Source organism: Daucus carota, chromosome 7 (assembly GCF_001625215.2).
Source record: "Daucus carota subsp. sativus chromosome 7, DH1 v3.0, whole genome shotgun sequence".
In the NCBI taxonomy this organism is placed as follows: domain Eukaryota; kingdom Viridiplantae; phylum Streptophyta; class Magnoliopsida; order Apiales; family Apiaceae; genus Daucus; species Daucus carota.
This window is the reverse complement of record NC_030387.2, coordinates 39,567,121-39,588,258: the sequence shown is the minus strand read 5'-3', so window position 1 is coordinate 39,588,258 and position 21,138 is coordinate 39,567,121. Positions and strand designations below refer to the sequence as shown.

The window sequence follows — 21,138 nt, the reverse complement described above, 5'->3', positions numbered from 1 at the left end:
AATAAAGGGATGATTCTTCCATTTGAACCACATTCCATAACATTTCACTCCCATGGTTCGAAAAAACCTTTGGAGTAAAAAAGCGTGCACAAGTCAAAAAGCAATGCAAAACTTATCACATTCTACCAAGTTATGCATAGTATGTACGCAGACCAGACCACTATGACGGGGATTACGGATGGGCCTATGGGATTACCATGGAAGGCTGGAAGCAAAGCTCACAATTGTAAAAAGCTCTACCATAGAGCAAATAGGCAGAAACCAAAAGAAAATATAGCAACAACAAAGTTCTCCTACTTTAAAAGCATCAGTAAACCAACACCGACGCTCTAAAAAAACAAGATATCCGACGCTTATACATTTTGAGAATTTCGATCCAAGTACCAGAAAACAACAGAAAAAAGATCCACAGGAGAAAGATAAATTCACAAGAACAGGTACTTCTTTCTATCTATTCTATAACCACTTGATGCACAGAAACAAAGTAGCACTTAGAGTATAACAAGCAAGCAAGTCATACTAGAAGGGAAAGAGATCACGTCATTATCAACAAGCAGCAGCGGAGAGTAGGGGACTGTCTGTGTCTGACGAACCATATGAGGGAAGGAGCCATCCTTTCTTCTGAGCGTACCCAACATAGTTATTAAACCTCTCCTCTGCGCCAGGAATGTCAAGAGCCAAATCCGCAATTGTGTCAGAAACCCGGGTAAAACCTTTGGTAAGCTGATTAGTTGTTATCAACGCCTCGCAGTAACACTCATCCAACAGATCCAGCATTTTGTCATTATTGTTCTCTATGGCCATAACCAAAGCCCTCTTTACAACCTCATGACTGAAGAAAGGCATATCAAGCTCACGGATACATCGACAAGCTTCACTCAAAACACCACCAATTTCGTACTCTTCGAGTAGCTTTACAATCTTATCTTTGGCATCCTCTATAATCCAACCTGTCCCACCTCCCCAACACCTCAAGATTCTCTCACCAGAATGGCGAGCAGCTACAAGTGATTTAGCCATATCTAGTGTCTCGCTCCCACTGCAATTTGGTGGTAGCCTCCAGCCTATTTCTTCTAAATTCATTGGGGCCAAAACCTCATCCTTGACAGCCCTGGCCAGAAAGAGGGACAGTTCAGTTGAGGCATCTACAACATCCAGTGCTGTATCTTCTGCAGCTTCGAGAAGCATAACAAAGCCACTGACAATATCTTCAGTTGAGAATAACTCGATATGAAGTGAAGAAAGCAAAACAGATGCCATTTCTCTCTCCTTGTTCTTCCTGTCCATAGCAATAGTTATCAGCTTCTTCAAGAAAATTGGGTTAAATTCGGGTTCCCCTAAATCTTTAAGACTCTGGATGAGTTCTGGAATGTCATCTGACAGAAAATACTCGTGTATTATTGTAACCACCTCTTCCTTGTATTGTTTCATCTTTTCAACAACTTCTTGATTCATTTCTCCAATTTCTTCAAATGACTTTAGGAAAGATGCATCAAGCCATCCCTGAGTAATGGCACGAGGAACCAGGGACTCGAACCATGTTTTCGCAGATGGGATATCGAGAGCAAGATCATCCAAGCGTTCAGCCAGTCGAGCGAAACCCTTTACCATTTGACTGGAACTAACCAGGCCCTCCACTGCAGCTTCCTTCAAAAGCTTTAGTATAGCTGTCTCTGCTGCCGGAATCTCCATTGCTTGAATAAGAGCCCTTTTTACGACTTCGTGATGAAAAAATGCGACCCCCAACTCACGGATGCATCTGCAAGCTTCGGAAGTATCACCACTCTCTACATATTCTTTTAAGAGATTTGCAATTTTTTTCTTAACTTCATCGACCGTGACTTGGGTGCTGCCACCCCACCGCCGTACCACAAGTTCTGCATGGTGCGTAGCCGAAAGATAGCTTTTCTCACAAGTTTGAAGAGCTTGAAATCCCTTGGAAGACTCTGGAAGTGCCAATTTTGCTCTGGTAATGAAGGCTGGAGGAAGAATGTCATCAACCACAGCACGGGCAATGAACAGAGCAAGAATATCAACAGCATCTAATATGTCCACTGACAAATCATCAGCAGATTCGAGAATCATGAAAAAACCCTGGCTTATCTGGGTGGATGGAATAATGTCACCATAAAGAGCTGAAAGCAGCACAGACGCCATTTCTTTCTCCTTGTCATGCCTGTCCATTGCCATGGAGACTAATCTCTTCAAGAAGTAAGGATGATATTCACCTGACCCCAATACTCTAAGATCAGATGCCGCAACATCAACATCACCTGTACTGAAGTATTCTTCTATGATAGAAACTACAGCTTTCTTGTATTCGTCCAAGGGATCGTTAACAATTGATCCAATAAGTAGATATGGTTCCTGCAGAATTAAGAGAAGGGTCAAAGGTTAAAATATTAAGAATGAGAAACAATCCAAAATGACGGTGTTTTGGTCCTAGGTTTAGAAAACACACAAAAAAGCGCAACAACGTTGTTTAAATATACATATACAGGAAACGTAGCAAACACGTATGTACAGGAAAGGTAACTTACCTCGCTACTGTCATAGTTAGGATCATTACGATCAATACGATATTCAGCACCAGTGTCAAGTACTTTTCCCCATGTTCCCTTGCCGCCGCCGCCATCTGTTGATAACTTTTAGTTAAAGGTAAAGTACATGGAAAATCAGCGGGAGTTAGAGAATAAGGGAAGAAGGCAGCATTTCAGTACCCAATAGAAAACATTTATTTATAACAGATGCTACTCAATCTGATCCATAATCAATAAAGGGAAACAACAAAATGGGAAAAAATAATGATAATAACTGGCAGAATATGTAAGCAAATTCCATATTATTTCATCAGAATTTATGGAACTTTGCTCCTGTATGAGAGTATCTAATCACATATGACCTAGATGCATTACTTCTATGTTGGTTGACAAATCTACTTTTCTCCTCTATTAATATCAAAGATATTAAAGTCAAACTAGGGTATCAGAATTATATATAATGTCTGCTGAAGTAATTAAAAGATTCTAAGACCAATACGTCATCCATGTTGCCAACAGTTTCCAACTTTGACTCTTTTTATAATGCAGGGTTTCTGCTAGGTACATGTCGATCTATTGGGTATTTAGCGATTACAGCAAATGCAGGGTTTCAAACATTGTATAATTTCGCTGAAACAGAAACCACTATCTTCCGATATGAAATAAGGAGTAAGCTCATGTCAAGCAGTCAACAACTTTCTTCCAGAAGTGGTGTGTTTTAACAATAGTTTTTAGGTTTGTAGTGCTTGATTTTCCCTGACTAGTGAGATTCTTTTGTACATATGACAACCCCCTATTATAATTCTTTCATTACTTAAAAGAGACAACAACTGTTTCAAGACCCAACGGTTTCAAGACCTAACAGTCATACCACAGAACCAAGGAAGTCCACGTGCGAAGCAAAATGGTCTACGACCAACAGAATTCAATGTTGACCCTACATCTAATTAACAATATGCTCTTGGATCACAAGGAAATACATAGGAACTAGATCATATAGAAAAAACCATCGTATACTCTATACACATCAACATAATAAGGAATCTCAATTTTCAGCTCCATTACTAACTTTAGGTCAAGATCTTATCAGAATTTATTAACAACACATATATTATCTCAGGTTCCATCAAAACATATACTATCTACAAAATATCACTAAAACAATCAACACATCAGACAAATACTATGTAGTGATGTGATATACTGCGAAAGACAACAATTACCCTTCTTGACTCGCACATACTTCCCCGAGCGGGTCCTCCGCACATGCCTCACACAAATCTCAGCTGCGGTCTTATAATTAGCAGGAGCTTTAATCGGACGTGCGGCCATCAGGCGAGTTGGAGACTTGAGACCTGAAGGTGATCTCGGTGAAGTAGAGAAAACATCTGCATTTTCTGTCGCTATCTTTAACATTTCCCTTTGCTCGTCTGTCAGAAACCCCTCACTAGATGCCATCTTTCACTGAAGCAATAAACATCCATCAACATCAAAACCAGAACATAAAAGTAAAATCACAGACACGTGCACATAAATATTTTTAATCCAGCCAATATTTACACCCACGCACATACATACATCTGAATATTAATCCAGACTGAAAGCTAGCCGATAGGTTTATCATAAATAAAAACACAATAAATTAATATTCATACAGTGCACTTTTAACATTAATTTCCATAAGTAAATTATTCTTTGATCCCAACATAACAGAAAATACATTAATTTATAAACCTCGATTCCAGTAAATTGAAAAAAAAAATCTCCAGTCACAAGGCAATCAATCGATAGTGCATACCCATAATCCGGTAAGTTAACAGTTGATCATGTAATCATATGTACATAATAATGATATCGATTAAGAGCAACTCCACACACACACACAGAGAAATGAATATTAATCCAGATAGGTTTATCATAAAATAATACTACTACTCAATTAATCAAACTTTATACACTGCATTTCAACCTTGATATCGATAAGCGAATAACCAATAATCTGAACTCATAAAATCTGTTTAGTTAACAGGTGATATGTAATAACAATATCGATTAACAGCAACTCTACAAACACACAAATGCAAAACATTAATCCAGATAGGTCCTTCATAAATTAAAACTCGATAACTCAAAATTTATACACTTCATTTCAACCTCGACATTGATAAGATTATAATCAATCATCTGCACTCACAAAATCTGGTTAGTTAACATCTCATATAAGCATATATAAAAGTACAACAAATTAAAAGATTATTAATTCAGATAGGTTTATCACAGATTTAAACTCCACAAATTAAACTTATACACTGCATTTCGACCTCGATATCAATAAGTCAATAATCAATAATCTGCACTCACAGAATCTGTTAGTTAACAGCTGATCACATAAGCATATAAACAAGTACAATAACGATATGGATCAAAAGCATAATCGCACACAATTTTAGTGACTGAGTAGAGTTGAAGTACCTTCAAACACTGCGGAAGCTAAAACACGAACTAAAACGACGTCGTTCAAACCCTAGCTGTGCTTCAGCTGACGCAAATCAACCGAAACAAAGCAATTCAATCAGATCAATTAAATTACTCCATATATAAACTGAATCGAGCTTGAGGATGATAATTTTAATTTAATTTAATTGGAGTTTTTTTGATCGAGATGGGGAGAGATGAGAATGAGAGAGATTTGTGAGGGAGAGAGATGTATGTATAGGCGGAGGGGTTGTATGTATAGGTGTGGTTTTGGAATCATATGAAGGGGGGAAATGGATGAGAATGAACGTGAAGGGGAAATGATGAAAAGGGGAGGCTCTACGGTTATGTCGCCACGTCATCGAGTGCCACGTGTGTTTCGCGCTAAAGTGGAAGTGTTTTGTCAGGATTTGTGGCCCATGGTTTTGCTTTATGTACTTGTTGACAGGGGTGAGCAAATAATACCGAAAAACTGAAACCGAGCCGAAAAATCGAAAAATCAAACCGAAAAAAACCGTAACCTACAAAAACCGAAAAAAACCGTAACCGAACCGAACCGATATAACGGTTTGGTAACGGTTACGGTTTTAACCCTAAAACCGAACCGAAAAACCGAACCGTTTATATAATATATAATAAAAATATAACATTTATTATATATTATTATATATAACATATTATATATATATGTGCTACAATATATTAATTATATATTTTAGTAAGAGAAATAGATATAATAAGTATATGAATATTTTTCTAAAATTAATAAAAGTATTAAATTTGTAGAGTAGTTTCTAATCATATAAAAACCGTGAAAAAACCGAAACCGACCCACGGTTAACCGAACCGAAAAAAACCGTTTGAAACGGTTCGGTTACGGTTTCTACCTAAAAACCGAACCGAACCGAAATACACGGTTCGGTAACGGTTTTAGGTAGAAACCGAGCCGAACCGACCCGTGCACACCAGTTATTGAGTTGTATTTCTCTGAAAGCTCGCCATTTATTTTTACCGTTATTCTCTTAATTATTTTAAATAAAAATTTAATGTTTAAATTTATTTTCAAAATAAGATATATTATTTTATTTTATAAAATTAATATACTAAAATTTATTTAACATAATGAAAATAGTATAGAAACAGGTGAATTGACAGTAATATCTTATTTTATATTTTGTCACAAAATACAATTGGCTATAATATTTGACTACAAACATGGAGTTGATTTTTTTAAAAGAAAATAACATTTGAATTATATGGATGAAGATCTCTAATCTTCATGGAATGATGAAAATAAAGACACTTATTCAAAATATTTTTTTCACAAAATATTATTGGGCTCATCCTCAGCCCACTATCCCATGCCTTATCAAACAAAAAGCTTATGAACTCAAATTTCAATTGTCTTTTTTTTTTCTTTTTCTGAAAGAATCAATTGTCAGAGTTATATTCAATTTACGGTCTTGTTGAATTGAATGTATAATGGATTACCCTTGTCCGGACCAATTTAGCAGCCCATTACTGTTTTTGATATCAACATATACTATCAACATAAGATATTGGCCCAATTAGTCCGTAATAAAAATACTTGTCATAAAAATACGAATAGGCCTTCACGGAGTCAAATGTACAACTGGTGGATTCATGGATCTTCACAACTTTGTAAAATACGAATGGGCCTGGTTGCGGCACAGCCCACGCTTAGCACACTAGTCACTAGATGGGTCATACTCTACCAAGTCCCACAAGCCAAATCGCACCAACTTTTAGAGATACTTGGCCTACATATAATCTGAAAAAAGGTACGTAAAAATCGTAATTAAAAATTTTGAAAATCAATTTTACATAAAATAATAATATATTCATCTAGAAGTAGAATCCGGTTAGCAACAAATTGCACCTGGTGTGCTGAGTATTTTAATTATAAGGGAATAAATTCAGCCGCCCATGAATACATGCTGTTTCTCATTTTAAAAATGCGTTACAAACTTTAACCGTCATTACAAATACAAGCTGGGCATAATTTCGAAACAGTCTAATTAAAATAAAAAATAATCAAACTAAAAACTAGTTAATCCAAATTTTAACCCGAGCTCAATATAATTTTAACTATAATTCATAATTTATAAATTTAATGTTTTTTAATGAAATTTCAAAAATCAATACGAATCATAATTCATATCGGTTGCAATTCCGTCCGTCGACGAATTAACAATGGTGTCCCAATTTATCACTTTTCTAGTGATAAGATCTCAAAAATCACTACGAGAAGAGTTGGCGTCAAATAAGTGTTTATCATTTTTTTCACTTCTTAACAAAAATGGTAGATCGTCTAGTGCTTTGAAGTGTACACACTATTTCATATAATGCTTCACTCTAAAATGTCAGATCATATTATGTTTTGTTGTAATTTTCAGAATTAAACTCAATACAATATAATGTTTTCTTCCAAAAATTAAAATACTAGATAACCCAATATTTTATAAATAACATTTCAGATCAATTTTCACTAACTCTAATATTTTGAATTTTACTTGGTGGTATACAGTATCTTTCTCCGAATGAGCAAGCATGTATATTTATAAGTATGTTGTCGAATGCACAACAAAAAGTTGTAAAAGCCTAAACTTAAATACAAAAAGGCATAACAAAAAGTTATAATAACCAATTAGAAAATGAGTGACAATGATACAAAAAATCTTTTGTGCTTCTCGTGTTATAAATTTATAATACAAACACACATTCATGCATGCATGCTTAATAAGTACAATACAAGACATACTTTCCCTACTCATGTATAAACTTCCACAAAAGGGGACTTACTTTCTAAATTATTTTACTTTGTTTATGTATACACGATCTTTGTTATAAGGGTTTATCTAGTGTGTGCCTATGGGCACACATTATACACTAAAATTGATGGTTTTGGTGAATTTTGATTGGTGGACTTGATGTAAATGCAGGGGGGTCATCCTTACTTATGATTAGGTGACCAATAAAAATGCACCAAACTCATAGGAGTTAGTGCTTATTGTGTGCCCATGGGCACACCATAGAAAAACCGTTTATATAATTATATATTTGTATCCGTACACTTGTTGCGACACTGTATTTTGGGCCATGGGAGCTGTTTAAAGCTATAGTATGTGTCCTTGAGGAATATAATAACAAAAAAAAAAAAAAAAAGCGAAATGGGATTATTTTGTGGACCGTATCTTCTTTTTATTCACCGACCATGTGTGCAAAGTTTTGGGTCGGGTGGCCAACATTCTTCTTAATTTAAATTCTTTTTTTAGAAAAATAATTTTATTGAATTAGTCCCTTAATATCATATCACCCTCTACTAAATCAGATTTTTTTCCTACCTTTTTAGCAGATCAGCAGAGATTATTCTCCAGATTACACCTTGTCCCCCTTCTAATTAGTCAACATAATTAAGCGGCTGCTAAACACATCATCTAATCGCAAAACTTATGTGAGAATGCAGATATTCTTACAAAGAGTTGTTAAAATTCACTTCACACAATTACAATTTGATTAATTGCAATTTGCACCACTAATCACTTTATCACGCCGGGGATTAGTTTTATCGCGGAGATTCACAGCGATTAAAACGTTACAACAATGAACGGCTGCGAAAATTTTAATACATATATTATATACATACCTTTCAACTAATGACTTGCGCATGTGAGGTTAACGCAATCGAAAATGGGTACATTATTTTAGGGCCAAGATATAGACTTTTTTGGCATTTGATTTATCAGAATAGAATATTTTGTTACGCTCACATGCATGTGATCTAGTAAATCGACAAAAATCAGGATTCTTGTAACTAAACACGATATATATACAGCAGCAGTCTAGAATCTAATATTATAATGTTAAAATGTTTAGACAATTGTGGTGGGTTTATAACTGAATCATTGATGATAAAATCTCAAAATATTAGGACGTATTTTGGTTTTACATTTTTTTTTCCTCAAAAGTGAATCACGAGCTTTCGTTATGAATTGTAACAGATCGAATTCAAGTTTTTTTTATCAAAGGTCAAGGTCAAGAACTGAATTCACGTTAAATGAATGATTCTTTTAATATATTAATATGTACAATTTGGACAAATTTTAGGGTTCATTCAAGGATATTCAAGCTATTTTTTAAAAAATGGTGGAGAATTCAGTTCTTTGGAGGGAAATTTGAAAATTTATATTTGGCCGATGTCATGAAAAATCTAAAAAAGTCCGATCGAAAAACGGTAGTCGAAAAAAATAAATTCTCAGCCTATTCGTTATCATTGACTAGGTTATCTTTTTAATTTTGATTGACCAATTTCTGTCGGAAAAGAAAATACAACTTCGACCGGAGTTAACATGTTAAAGATAATTCGTTTTTATTAGGGAAAATAGATTTTTTTGCCACTCAACTTATAGTGTTTTTAGAAACTTACCACCCAACTAATTTTTTTATTCTTTTAGTCACTAATGTTAGGTTTGGTTTTGTTTTTAGCCACCAGCTTAGGTTTGGATTTGATTACTAGCATTATGATAATTTTTTGTATCATCATTTATACATAGTGATAGTATCTAATATTTTGATGATGTGTCGTATGTTTATATCCTTATATATAGCACTAATAATATAAAATGAGCCGATGAAAAATTAAAATCAGGAATAATAGTAATTAGATTCTAAAACTTCAATAAATCATGAATATGAAATGAATGACTTCAAACAATTCACCGATAAAGTGTAATTGAGTGATATGACGCATCATCTTTCGCTATTAAACTTTCAATGGACTAGCTCAGTCTAAGATCTTTCTTAAATTTATCTTCAAAAATTTTAATAACTTTAATCTTATTACAATTTTCGAGATAAATAAATAGAGAGGAAAACTTAATTTTCGATGATTGTCCTCTATATATAATGCATCATTTTATATTATTATTACTCCCTCCGTCCCTCTCATCAGTTTACAAATTTTCTCTAGTGCTTAGCATGTATTTAAGATTCTTATAAAACATAGTTTCATAACTTATTTTTGTGTGTAAAAATTCAAACGCTGAATTTTCATTCGGAAGAAAAAAAATAAAGTTATATATGAAACTACATCTTTTAAAGGCCATATAATGCGTGTAAAATTCTTATCATCCAAGGTAAGCGACCTTGAAGACATAAAAAGTACTACATATAAAAATACAAACATATATCAAATCATCAAAATATTACCGACTACCACTATATTTTAATAATGATACACATAAAATGTAATGCTAATAATCAAATCTGAACCTAACTTCAGTGACAAAAAAAAGAGCTAAATCTAACACTAGTGAGTAAAATAAAAAAAATTATAGTTTAGTGGTTAGTTTCTAAAAACGCAATAAGTTTAGTGACAAAAAAATTATCATAATGCTGGTAATCAAATCCAAACCTAAGTTGGTGGCTATAAATAAAACCAAACCTAACATTAGTGACTAAAAAAATAAAAAAATTAGTTGGGTGGTAAGTTTCTAAAAACACTATAAGTTGAGTGGCAAAAAAATCTATTTTCCCTTTTTATTATAATGATGAAACATAGGTTAAATGTGTAAAGATAGGAAACAACATTAATAAAGTAAATGGAATTAGATAAAGCAGAAATAGGATTTATTTATGTTATAAATAAATAAAAGAGTAGAGATAAAGTTTCAAAAAAAAAAAAAAAAAGAGTAGAAATAAGTCCTTCCTACAAAATTTGGATAAAGAACGGATTTGAGGTTGAATATAGAATATTGACCATATATAAAACTTTATGCATATACATATTCTTTCTCTGCATGTGCAAGCACAATGCAGGTAATTCAGTGGACGAGAAAGAGGAGGTTCCGCTGTTGCAATCACCAGCCAAAACTGAAGCATCAGCAGCAACCTGCTTAACATGGCTTGCTGTTGCCTCCATAACTAACTCTCCCCCTCACGTTACCCTTTATTTGTCACTTAACCAAATTCGGATTTTCTGGTCTACGCTCGTGTATATATATACTATCAACCATTTTTAAATAGGTACTGAGATTTTTATTAGCTTTCATCTTATGAAAATATGTATACAATATAGTGGTCGTTTGTTTTCAACTTATAAGTCCAGCTTCTGGATTATAAGTTATGAGCACTTATTCGTACCGTTTGTGTAATAAGTCAAGAAGCACTTATAAAAAGGTAGGAATGCTAGATTTTGTTTCAGGACTTCTACTTATTACCCAAACACTTTAATCACTTATAAGTCTTATCTTGCTTCTAACTTCTACTTCACTTATTTATTTTAAGCAATAAGCACTTATTTTAAACTCACCCAAACGGCCCCATAATTTATAATTTTTTTAAAATTTTATTTTATGTCTATATATTTAAGTATTAAATTTTAATTAAAAGAATTTTTTAAAAATATTTATAGAATTATATTTTATTGGAGTTTTACCATACGTGTCAAACCTCTGTCCTCAAGATAAACTGTCTAGAAAGACAAAAATAATAGTTGTTAATGTTTATATGACCACACTTTACATTTAGTTAAAAGATTTTTTTCAAAATATTTTATAAAATTGTATTTTCTAGAAATCTCAAAATACGTGTTAAGCCTCTTTCTACAAGATAAACTATCTACAAAGACAAAAATTATACGGTCTCCATTCACCGGATTCTTTACGGTTTCTTTTTTCGGCCGACCCACCCATTTCTTTACATTACAAAATTTTTCTAAAATAGTTAATGTTCCCACCATTTTAACAATCTTCCTCCCTTTTCACACTATTTTTACTTCACTATCTTTTTTATATATTAAAAATTATTAGGTCTCACTACTCTACCCAGTTTTTTAATGTAAAGAATTGGATGAGACTGATGAAGTTTTTGTTAGTGTTTATACGGGCACACCTTAGGAACACCAAATAATACACTCAATTCAGTTCTAGATTCGACTCTAACTCATTTCCAGAATTGTTGTGACAGCAGATAATCAATTATAAAGTTTCAAGTCATATACTCATATTAAAAAAATAAAATAATGCACTCAATTCTCAAACAGAATACAGTTAAGGATCATGCATCGACGGATCTTCTCATCTCTAGTAGTTTCATTTCAACGGCTGGGATCGGTCTCGGGAGTTGCAGTGTCAAGGTTTCGCGAAATTAATGGATATATGAAAGGCTCTCCCATGTGAGCTTGTGGGTTTGTAGCTTGAGAGGATGTCACGTCCTGGTCAGCAAATTGAATGGCCTTTATCACTGGTCCACGTGTCGGTGAGAGTGACAAGTGTGACCTTTTCGAGGTTGCTGTAGTGCCATGTCAGCGTCGTTGCATGCTTGATGACTCTTGTGGAGCTGCGGTGATATTTACGGCCTAGATTTCCATTGTTCTCGTCAGCGGCGGAATCAGAGGAGGCTAGGGGATGCTAGAGCCCCCTAACCTCGTAAAAACAATGTATATTTTTTTACTAGCCCCCGTTGAATTATTGATGTCAATATAATTCAGGACATTTAGACGTGACTATGAGATACCTTATAGCATGTCCTAAATTATTGTGTTGACTTTCTATTACATTAGCTAAATGGTATATTGGAAATGATAAATAAGAAAGGATAAGAATGGAAGATTGTTGATAAATGTGCATTGAAAAGAAAGAGACTTAACTATTTCGAAATAAAAAAAATTCTCAAAAGGATTATTTAATTTGGGATGAAGGGAGTACATTCAAAAACATACACTCATAAGTCATACGCATTCACTTGACAATCCCCTAACTCAACATCTCACTGCTATAAATTCATTCAGCCGCGAACCCGCGACAACCTACTCAGCCGTGAACTCGCGACAACCTACTCAGCTGCGCTTTCGAATTTGAGCCCCCTAAAATTTAGTCCTGGTTCCGCCACTGGTTCTCGTCCTGCTCTTTCTTATTCACTCATTCTCGTATAATTATCGAATGGGTGATAATCGAATCCAGAATCTCGATATAAATACATCAAACAAATAGATCTTATTATATATATCTTGTTTATAATATATCTGGTACATCTCATTTACACGAGTCTGAATATTAATACAGAAAAATTTGATACTAGTAATAATTCTCTGAGTATGATGTTGAAATCCGAATTTTAATATACATCGATATACAAGTATGAAATTAATTTGATATAGAGTGGACCTCGAGAAGTTTGGATTTTGAGAACAAATGCATGTGAGATTATTAAGTCCTAATAACATGCCATTATCTCAAGTCATTATCTCTAGTCTTTCGGATAGTTGAGACGTGAGAGCCATTATTAATATAGATTAAAACAGTGATTTAATTAAGTGATTAATGATATTTATATCCCCCAAGTTCGAATTTCGTTTTCTGGGATTAAGCTTCAAAGTTCAAACTAATATATGAAGGTATATGAATTGCAATCAGCCCGTCTCAGCAGGCTCGGTTCTGAGGGTAGTTTGGAGGTGCAACGGCCTAGGGCCCATAATGAGAAGGGGGCGCAAAATTTTTAAGTTATATAATTATAGTATAATTTTTTTATCAAGATAGAAAATATCAAAATTTATTGATAAAAAAATTAAACTGTTAATAAGAAAAATGAAAGAAAAGAAATTGAGAGGTATAACAAAAATATTAGAAAAATAATTCAATCCAACACACCCAATTACATTTTACCACATTAATTCAGCAGTCGCCTTCTCCTCTTGCCTTCATTGCTGTGGTTTCCACCCATCATTAAGTGTGAATTACTTTCAAAGAAACAAATAGGTGTAATCTTTAAATTTCTTAGAACTCTATCTATTCTTAAATATGATAATTATTACTTTCTAATTTAAATAAAGAGAAGTTGTCATTGAAAAGTGCATCATTTATAAGCTTTAGCATCCATTTATAAGTTTTAGTATCCATGAATTGAAGTTATTCAGAGATTTTGCACTTGATCAACGGATTTTTTTTCTCAAAAATCTTATTATTGGCGTCGCTTTACAAACGGTGGTTGATTGGTTATTGCTTTATTGGACAATTTCAACCGTTCAAAACATCTTTAATCTTGCAATTGGTTGCTTATTCTCTCATCTCTTTGCACATATCATATTAATTAAGATGTTATCATTTCGTTCCCTAATTTTTGTGTCTATCTATTTAAATGTTTAATTTAATTTATTGTATTATATTTTTCTAAAACATTTACATGGAAGTACAAAAAAAGGAAACTTGAGAAAATTTTTGTAAAATCACAATATGGTGCTTATGGAATCTTTTTAATAGTCCCGGTGACCATGGCATGAGTGGAAAGAAATTTTTTGAAGTTAAAGTTGATTAAAAGCTATTTGAGATCCTCAATGTCACAAGAACGGTTTAACGATCTTGTAATTTATCAATAAAAGTGATTTCTGAAAAGTATTGACTCTGATGTTATCATCAAGAATTTTACATTTTGAAAAGCTCATAAAACTTGTTTTATATGAATAAATCATTACTTATAAATTGTTGGGGCTTTTTGCTGTAATATTTGTTAATTAAATTTTGATGCTTTTAAATATTTTCAATTTTTTTAAGAGGGCCCCAATTTAGTTTTTTGCCTAGGGCCACGAAATGTTCAGGATCGGGCCTGCTCCGCAGAGTTTATTATTATTGTATCTAGGTAAATGAATAAATTCGTCGGGAAAACAATTTTAATTAAGTGTGAAATGCTTATATTATATTCTCATTGAACTTGCTTGTATAAGAAGAATATTTACTTAGACGTGACAGTAATTTGTTTGCTAGCTATTAGCCTACTACACTAGAAAATTTTCGAGACTAATTTTGTTTTAATCGCATTTGGCGAGAAGAATGTGGCGTTTATTATGGAGCAATACATTTTGATGTTACAAGATTACCTACCCCCAAGGCAAGGCAGAGCAAAAACTAAAACTTCACAATTTCTATAATAAAAATAAGAGTTATATGCAATTGGCACCCCTTATGTTTGGACATAATGCACATTGCACCTAATAGTGTTGGATAATACACTTTGCAACCCCAGACTTTTAACCCGTAGACACTTTGCACCCTTTCCGTTAATTTCTACCGTTACCGTTAACTTTTGCAGGGGCATTTTGGGAAATTTAATTATATTTAATTAAAATCAGACCTTTATTTAAATTTTCTGACAATCTAAACGATATTTTTCGGAAAAACTTAATGAAAGAAAGTTGTAGAGAATAAAAAGATCTTTTTAGAACAATAAGGTTCAAAATTTAAATAAATATTTAAAAACGATTGTTCATTTTTAAAAGATTTCTAATTTTTGAATTTTTTTAGAATAATTATAAAAAGAATTACGAAAATTTTGAACCTTATAGTTTTAAGAAGATCTTTTTATTCTCTACAACTTTCGTTCTTTAAGTTTTTCCGAAAAATATCGTTTAGATGGTCAGAAAATTTAAATAAAGGTCTGATTTTAATTAAATATAATTAAATTTCCCAAAATGCCCCTGCAAAAGTTAACAGTAACGGTAGAAATTAACGGAAAGGGTGCAAAGTGTCTACAGGTTAAAAGTTTGGGGCTGCAAAGTGTATTTTCCAAAATTATTAGGTGCAATGTGCATTATGTCCAAACATAAGGGATGCCAATTGCATATAACTCTAAAAATAACTACAATAATAAATACGAGCACGATTGGATAGCTCAAGTTGTTAAGTACTGTCGTCTCAGATCCTGCGTTCGACTTTATAAACGGATGCAGACTCACACACAAGAGCTATTTGGGTATATGTGAACACAGACATGTGATTAGGAGTTGTGTTATGAACATGGTTTGGGCTTAAAGAAATTAGTACTACATGCTTAACCACCTAAACTAATTTCACCTGCATGTATAATTACTTGCTAAAAATCTCCCCACAATCACCACTACTCACAAAGCACAAATGGAGCCCACATGTTTAGTTTAATCACACCATTTCACCCATTCATAAATCCCCTTTATAAACCACCCTTGTTCCTCTCTCAACACCCACACCTTCTTCACATTCTCTCTACACATTGTGAGAGCACTAGTACCTCTTTCAAGAAAAAAGAGGCAAGAAATGGCCATGGCAACTAACATTCTCTCTCTCCTCTTTCTCTTCTCTCTCCTCTCAACTCTCAGTCTCATCTCTTCTTCCCCACACCAAGACCCTGAGTTAGTTGTCCATGAAGTACATAGGTATTGTACATTTTCATTTACTCCACTTTGTAGTACTTACAAAATGGCCGTCACCTTTTTCCGCTTTAGATTTACGTACATTTTACCCTCCCTGTTACGTTAACATGTTATTATGAAAAAATGTTCATCAATTTGTTCCGATAAAATTTACGTACATTTCACCGTCTCAGAACTGTATAGTTCTGGAAAGTATATTTTCGAGTGAAATGTAATATTTTTAATTTTTGTGTGAATGCAGGAATATAAATGCTTCGAGGAGGAACTTGGGATTTTTGTCATGCGGAACGGGGAATCCCATCGACGACTGCTGGCGATGCGATCCCGAGTGGGAAAAAAATCGCCAGCGTCTAGCGGACTGTTCAATCGGATTTGGGAAAAATGCTATCGGAGGCCGAGACGGGAAAATTTACATCGTCACAGATTCTGGGGACGACGATGCAGTGACCCCGAAGCCGGGGACACTGAGGCATGCAGTGATCCAAGACGAGCCACTATGGATTATTTTCCAGCGTGACATGGTGATCAGATTAAAAGAAGAATTAATTATGAATTCTTTTAAAACAATTGATGGCAGGGGCGCTAGTGTACATATTGCTGGTGGTCCATGCATAACAATTCAATACGTGACAAATATAATCATCCACGGGATTAATATTCACGATTGTAAGCAAGGCGGCAACGCGATGGTCCGGAGCTCGCCGCGGCACTTCGGGTGGAGGACCATCTCGGACGGTGACGGTGTTTCGATTTTCGGGGGCAGTCATGTGTGGGTCGATCATTGTTCTTTGTCGAATTGCGAAGACGGGCTAATTGATGCGATTATGGGGTCCACTGCGATAACGATATCGAATAATTTTATGACTCACCACGACAAGGTTATGTTGCTGGGACATAGTGATTCTTATGGTCAGGATAAGAATATGCAGGTTACTATTGCTTTTAATCACTTCGGTGAAGGCCTCGTCCAGAGAATGCCTAGGTACGTGATACTAGTACCTGTTGCTCTTTTTACGGGATGTCGAGAGTCCGTAATGAGTAAAGTGTGTATGTGTTGATTGTTGCAGATGTAGACATGGCTATTTCCATGTGGTGAACAATGACTACACGCACTGGGAAATGTACGCGATTGGTGGGAGCGCGTCGCCGACAATTAACAGCCAGGGGAACAGATTTCTTGCCCCAGACCGCAGATTCAGCAAAGAGGTCTGTACAATTATTTAAGCAATTTAGGATTTTCTGTTCAAATTCGCGATAAAAATGTCGTTCTAAATAATTTTATGTTGATTAAATTTTTAGGTGACGAAGCACGAGGATGCGCCAGAGAGTGAATGGAAGAACTGGAATTGGCGATCAGAAGGTGATCTGATGCTAAATGGTGCGTTTTTTACGCCATCAGGCGCAGGAGGAGCTTCGTCGAGTTACTCCAGGGCTTCCAGCTTAGGCGCAAGGCCATCGACTCTAGTAGGTCAGCTTACAGTGGCCGCGGGTTCACTTAACTGCAAGAAGGGGTCGCGATGCTGATAGCTGAAGATCAAATCTTGTTCGGATCCTAATTTACGACTACTGTTAATTGCTAAAAGTTAAGCTTGATTTGCTTGTTTATACTGAAGTTAGTTTGAATTAGCTGGAGAGGATGAAAATGTAGCAGGCACAATTAGTCCAAGTCCTACTTTTAGTGTCTTCTGTTTTTCTCCAGAATTGCCTTTTGTTAAGGCTTGTTTTAAGTACAACCTCGGCTTGTAAAACTCTCTTCAGTCAAGAGAGAACAAGTTTAGAAGTGTTGATATATAATGTATACTTTTTGGAATCATGTTTCATTCTCTGTTGTGTTTGACACTCTGATCGTAAAATTCGAACATGTGGCCAATCGTACATAAGATGTCGGTGATATTGGTTTGTGTCTTGACTAGAGAAGACTGGGGTTACAGTCTTGCATACAAACGAAAGAGTTAAATTTTACCAAAAAAGGAGAAAGTGTTGATCTAGGCAAAGACAATCATAAGATCTAAGGTGTAACAGTCAAACATATGTTAAAGTGACCAAATAAATCTCAAGTAAAAGTTAAAGAAAGAAGGAACTAATCATACAGTTTAACCACTTTGATTCCAAATGCTAGTCTGCACATATGTACCAAATAGATACAACAAAATGGTCATCGTTAAGCTCCATCGTCGCAGAAATCGAGAATGAGAAATAATCGATCGATTTAAAATTTATCACATATTTTTTTGATAAATCAAACTTTTTTTTAGTGAAATCAGACTATAACAGTGTAATTGATAAAATATTTTTTAAAAATTAATTTAGAGGAACTGTGCTTTATACATAATTCTCAGAGTGAGCCAGAGTCGAACCCGAGTGTCCCGGGACAACAGAGGATAAACTCACCACTGGGCTATCGAATCGTGCTCAAGTGTGCTTTATATTTTTAAATGACAGGAATGCAGTTAAAACAGTGGATCACCTGATATCATGACTTGAAAATAGAGCATCCAAAGACCAAAGTAGTTTTGGTAAATCTAGCAGAGATGTTCTGAGGGGTAAGAATTTTTAGTTGCAAGGTTAGGTGTTGAAGGGACAAGAAAGAGTAAGAAGCACATGGCTTTGGTAGTCTTTCCATGGACTTGTCCTCTCTACACTTGGCTTTCAATTGGTTACAAGAGCTTTTCTTGCTCTTTAAACTGTTACAACTACATCTTTGACAATCTCAATTCTCAAGTCATTTCAAATGTAGTAGCTAAGAGCAAAACGTTTTTATTTAACTTAAAATAATAGTTTATGATTTATAATAATTTATCATAAGTTAATTATCAGTTTGGATAATTTTACATTATAGGTGATTTATGATTTTAAAAAATAATAATAAGAAAATCTATACATTAATTACTTTAATGAAGAAATATATTTAATTTAAAAAAATCAGTAAAACGAATAAATTGTTCCAAAAACTACAACTTGCAAACTTTTGATTTGAAATCCGTTTCTGACTCATTTTAATTTTAAGTCAACTTACATATAAACAATCGCCTTCCAACTTTAAGATTGAAAATAATTTAAAATATTAAAACATAACCTCGGTCAAACAGACTCTAAATCTAAGTAAATAATATTTGTCGGGTCAATTGAACAGAAATTCAAGCGAATTCGGTATATCTGGATCAAGGCGAATCAGCCTACACCCAAGTTCGTTGATAAATTTTTTCAGACGAAAAATAAATTGTGAAAAAAATAACAAAATTCTACATGTTCTCGTTGATCGAAAATGAGGGCGATGGAAGCATATGTGAAAATGATGTAGAAATATGAAGGCGGGGCATGTGGCAGACAAGGCGCAAGAATTGGACCAAATTGGATCACAATTGCTAGTGCTCATTACATAGCTTGGCCTAGTATCTATGTAAATAGCCATGTAAAATCACCATACCATGGAAATAGAATGATGATATGCTAAGACAATATCGCTTAATTCCCCCGCAAAATATGCTCAATCGTTTTCTTCTTCTTTCTTTCTTTTTGAAAAAACGTTTTCTTCTTTTTATTTCTTTGACTTTTACTTGTTATGTCAAATATGGGAGAGAAAAAAAAAATATCACAGTCACACGATAGTCGTTGCTAAAACCAATATACACGTATAATTATGTAAATAGTATTTAACTTTTAAATATTTTTTATAAATATGATGTGAATTTTAGTTAATAGAGTATTTTTTCCAAGAAAAATACGCATATATACATCATTAATGTGTTAGTATAATTCTAAATTTCAATCTGAGCACCGAGAGAAAGTGAGCAACCGGTACTTAGGGATGGGTGCGGGGCACTTCGGGGTCGGGGAGTGCTATCCCCGACCCCGATCCCCGAATTTAGTACGCATCCCCGACCCCGTCCCGAACTCCGAACGGGGATATTTTTCCTCCCCGATCCCCACCCCGAACGTGGAACGGGGATCCCCGCGGGGATTCGGGGAATTTTATTGTTTAATAAAAAAATAATACTTTTATAATATATAATATACATTTTAATAAAAAATAAACTACTAACTTCTAACGTACTAATAAAATGATATTATCTCCTATTTTCAACATCCAATCATATTAATATCGATTAATAATATAAATAAAAGATAATTTAAAAATATATTATATTACAATATAAATATAATCGACCAATAAAAATAAAGATTATTTTTTAATTATAATAATATTATAAAAGATATCTATTTTTAATAATTTATTTAGTTATAATATATATAAAAATATTATTATTTTTATAAATATACAATCGGGGTCGGGGATCGGGGCGGGGAGACACGAATTCCCGCCCTGATCCCCGAATTTTTTATAGAACTTTCCCCGTTCCCCGCCCCGACCCCGAAAAATTCCCCGAATCCCCGACCCGAACGGGGCAGGGATCGGATCGGGGTCGAGCGGGGCGGGGTGAATGTCCATCCCTACCGGTACTCCTTCCGTTTCAAATTATATCTCCACTTTCAAAAATCGCATAGTTTAGGAAAATTGGATTGTGAGAAAAAAAAGGTGTATTAAGACATTAATTGAACCTAATATGTGGTATATGGTTTATCTTGAGAATATAAATTTGAAATATGTGAAGGAGAATTGATTTTAGAAATATAAATTTATATTGAAAGTTAAAATGAACAAATATTTAGAAACAATTTTTTTCATAAAATGAATATGTATTTTGAAACGGAAAGTGTACTCTTATTATTTTTTGTTATTTTTGTCGAGGGAGTATTGAAGTTGTCCTAAGAAAACCCTTTTTGGCAGTTGGAATTAATATCGGACTTCTTTGTAGGGGAGGGGCTCTACAACGACTAATCATGAATAATCTATACTGTACACTCTACTAGTAACCTGGTCAAAAGGGCAAAGAAGTAGTAAGAATGTTTTAAATAATCAGA

The 21,138-nt window shown here is 34.1% G+C and overlaps 2 protein-coding genes across 2 annotated transcripts; one reads left to right on the top strand and one right to left on the bottom strand.

The window, feature by feature from the left end:
- Positions 1 to 272: 272 nt before the first annotated feature.
- Positions 273 to 5,375, bottom strand: LOC108195041 (MA3 DOMAIN-CONTAINING TRANSLATION REGULATORY FACTOR 1-like). Its single transcript, XM_017361976.2, has 4 exons — positions 5,013 to 5,375; positions 3,764 to 4,004; positions 2,541 to 2,635; positions 273 to 2,367 (listed from the first exon to the last, which is right to left on the bottom strand). Exons 2-4 carry the CDS (start codon positions 3,996 to 3,998, stop codon positions 547 to 549), a joined length of 2,151 nt encoding a protein of 716 aa, XP_017217465.2. The 5' UTR covers positions 3,999 to 4,004; positions 5,013 to 5,375; the 3' UTR covers positions 273 to 546.
- A 10,639-nt stretch (positions 5,376 to 16,014) lies between these two features.
- Positions 16,015 to 18,028, top strand: LOC108193434 (probable pectate lyase 18). The gene is made up of 4 exons (XM_017360084.2): positions 16,015 to 16,218; positions 16,457 to 17,197; positions 17,283 to 17,421; positions 17,515 to 18,028. The coding sequence occupies exons 1-4, from the start codon at positions 16,100 to 16,102 to the stop codon at positions 17,737 to 17,739; spliced, it is 1,224 nt and encodes a 407-aa protein (XP_017215573.1). The 5' UTR covers positions 16,015 to 16,099; the 3' UTR covers positions 17,740 to 18,028.
- The last annotated feature ends 3,110 nt before the right edge of the window (positions 18,029 to 21,138 follow it).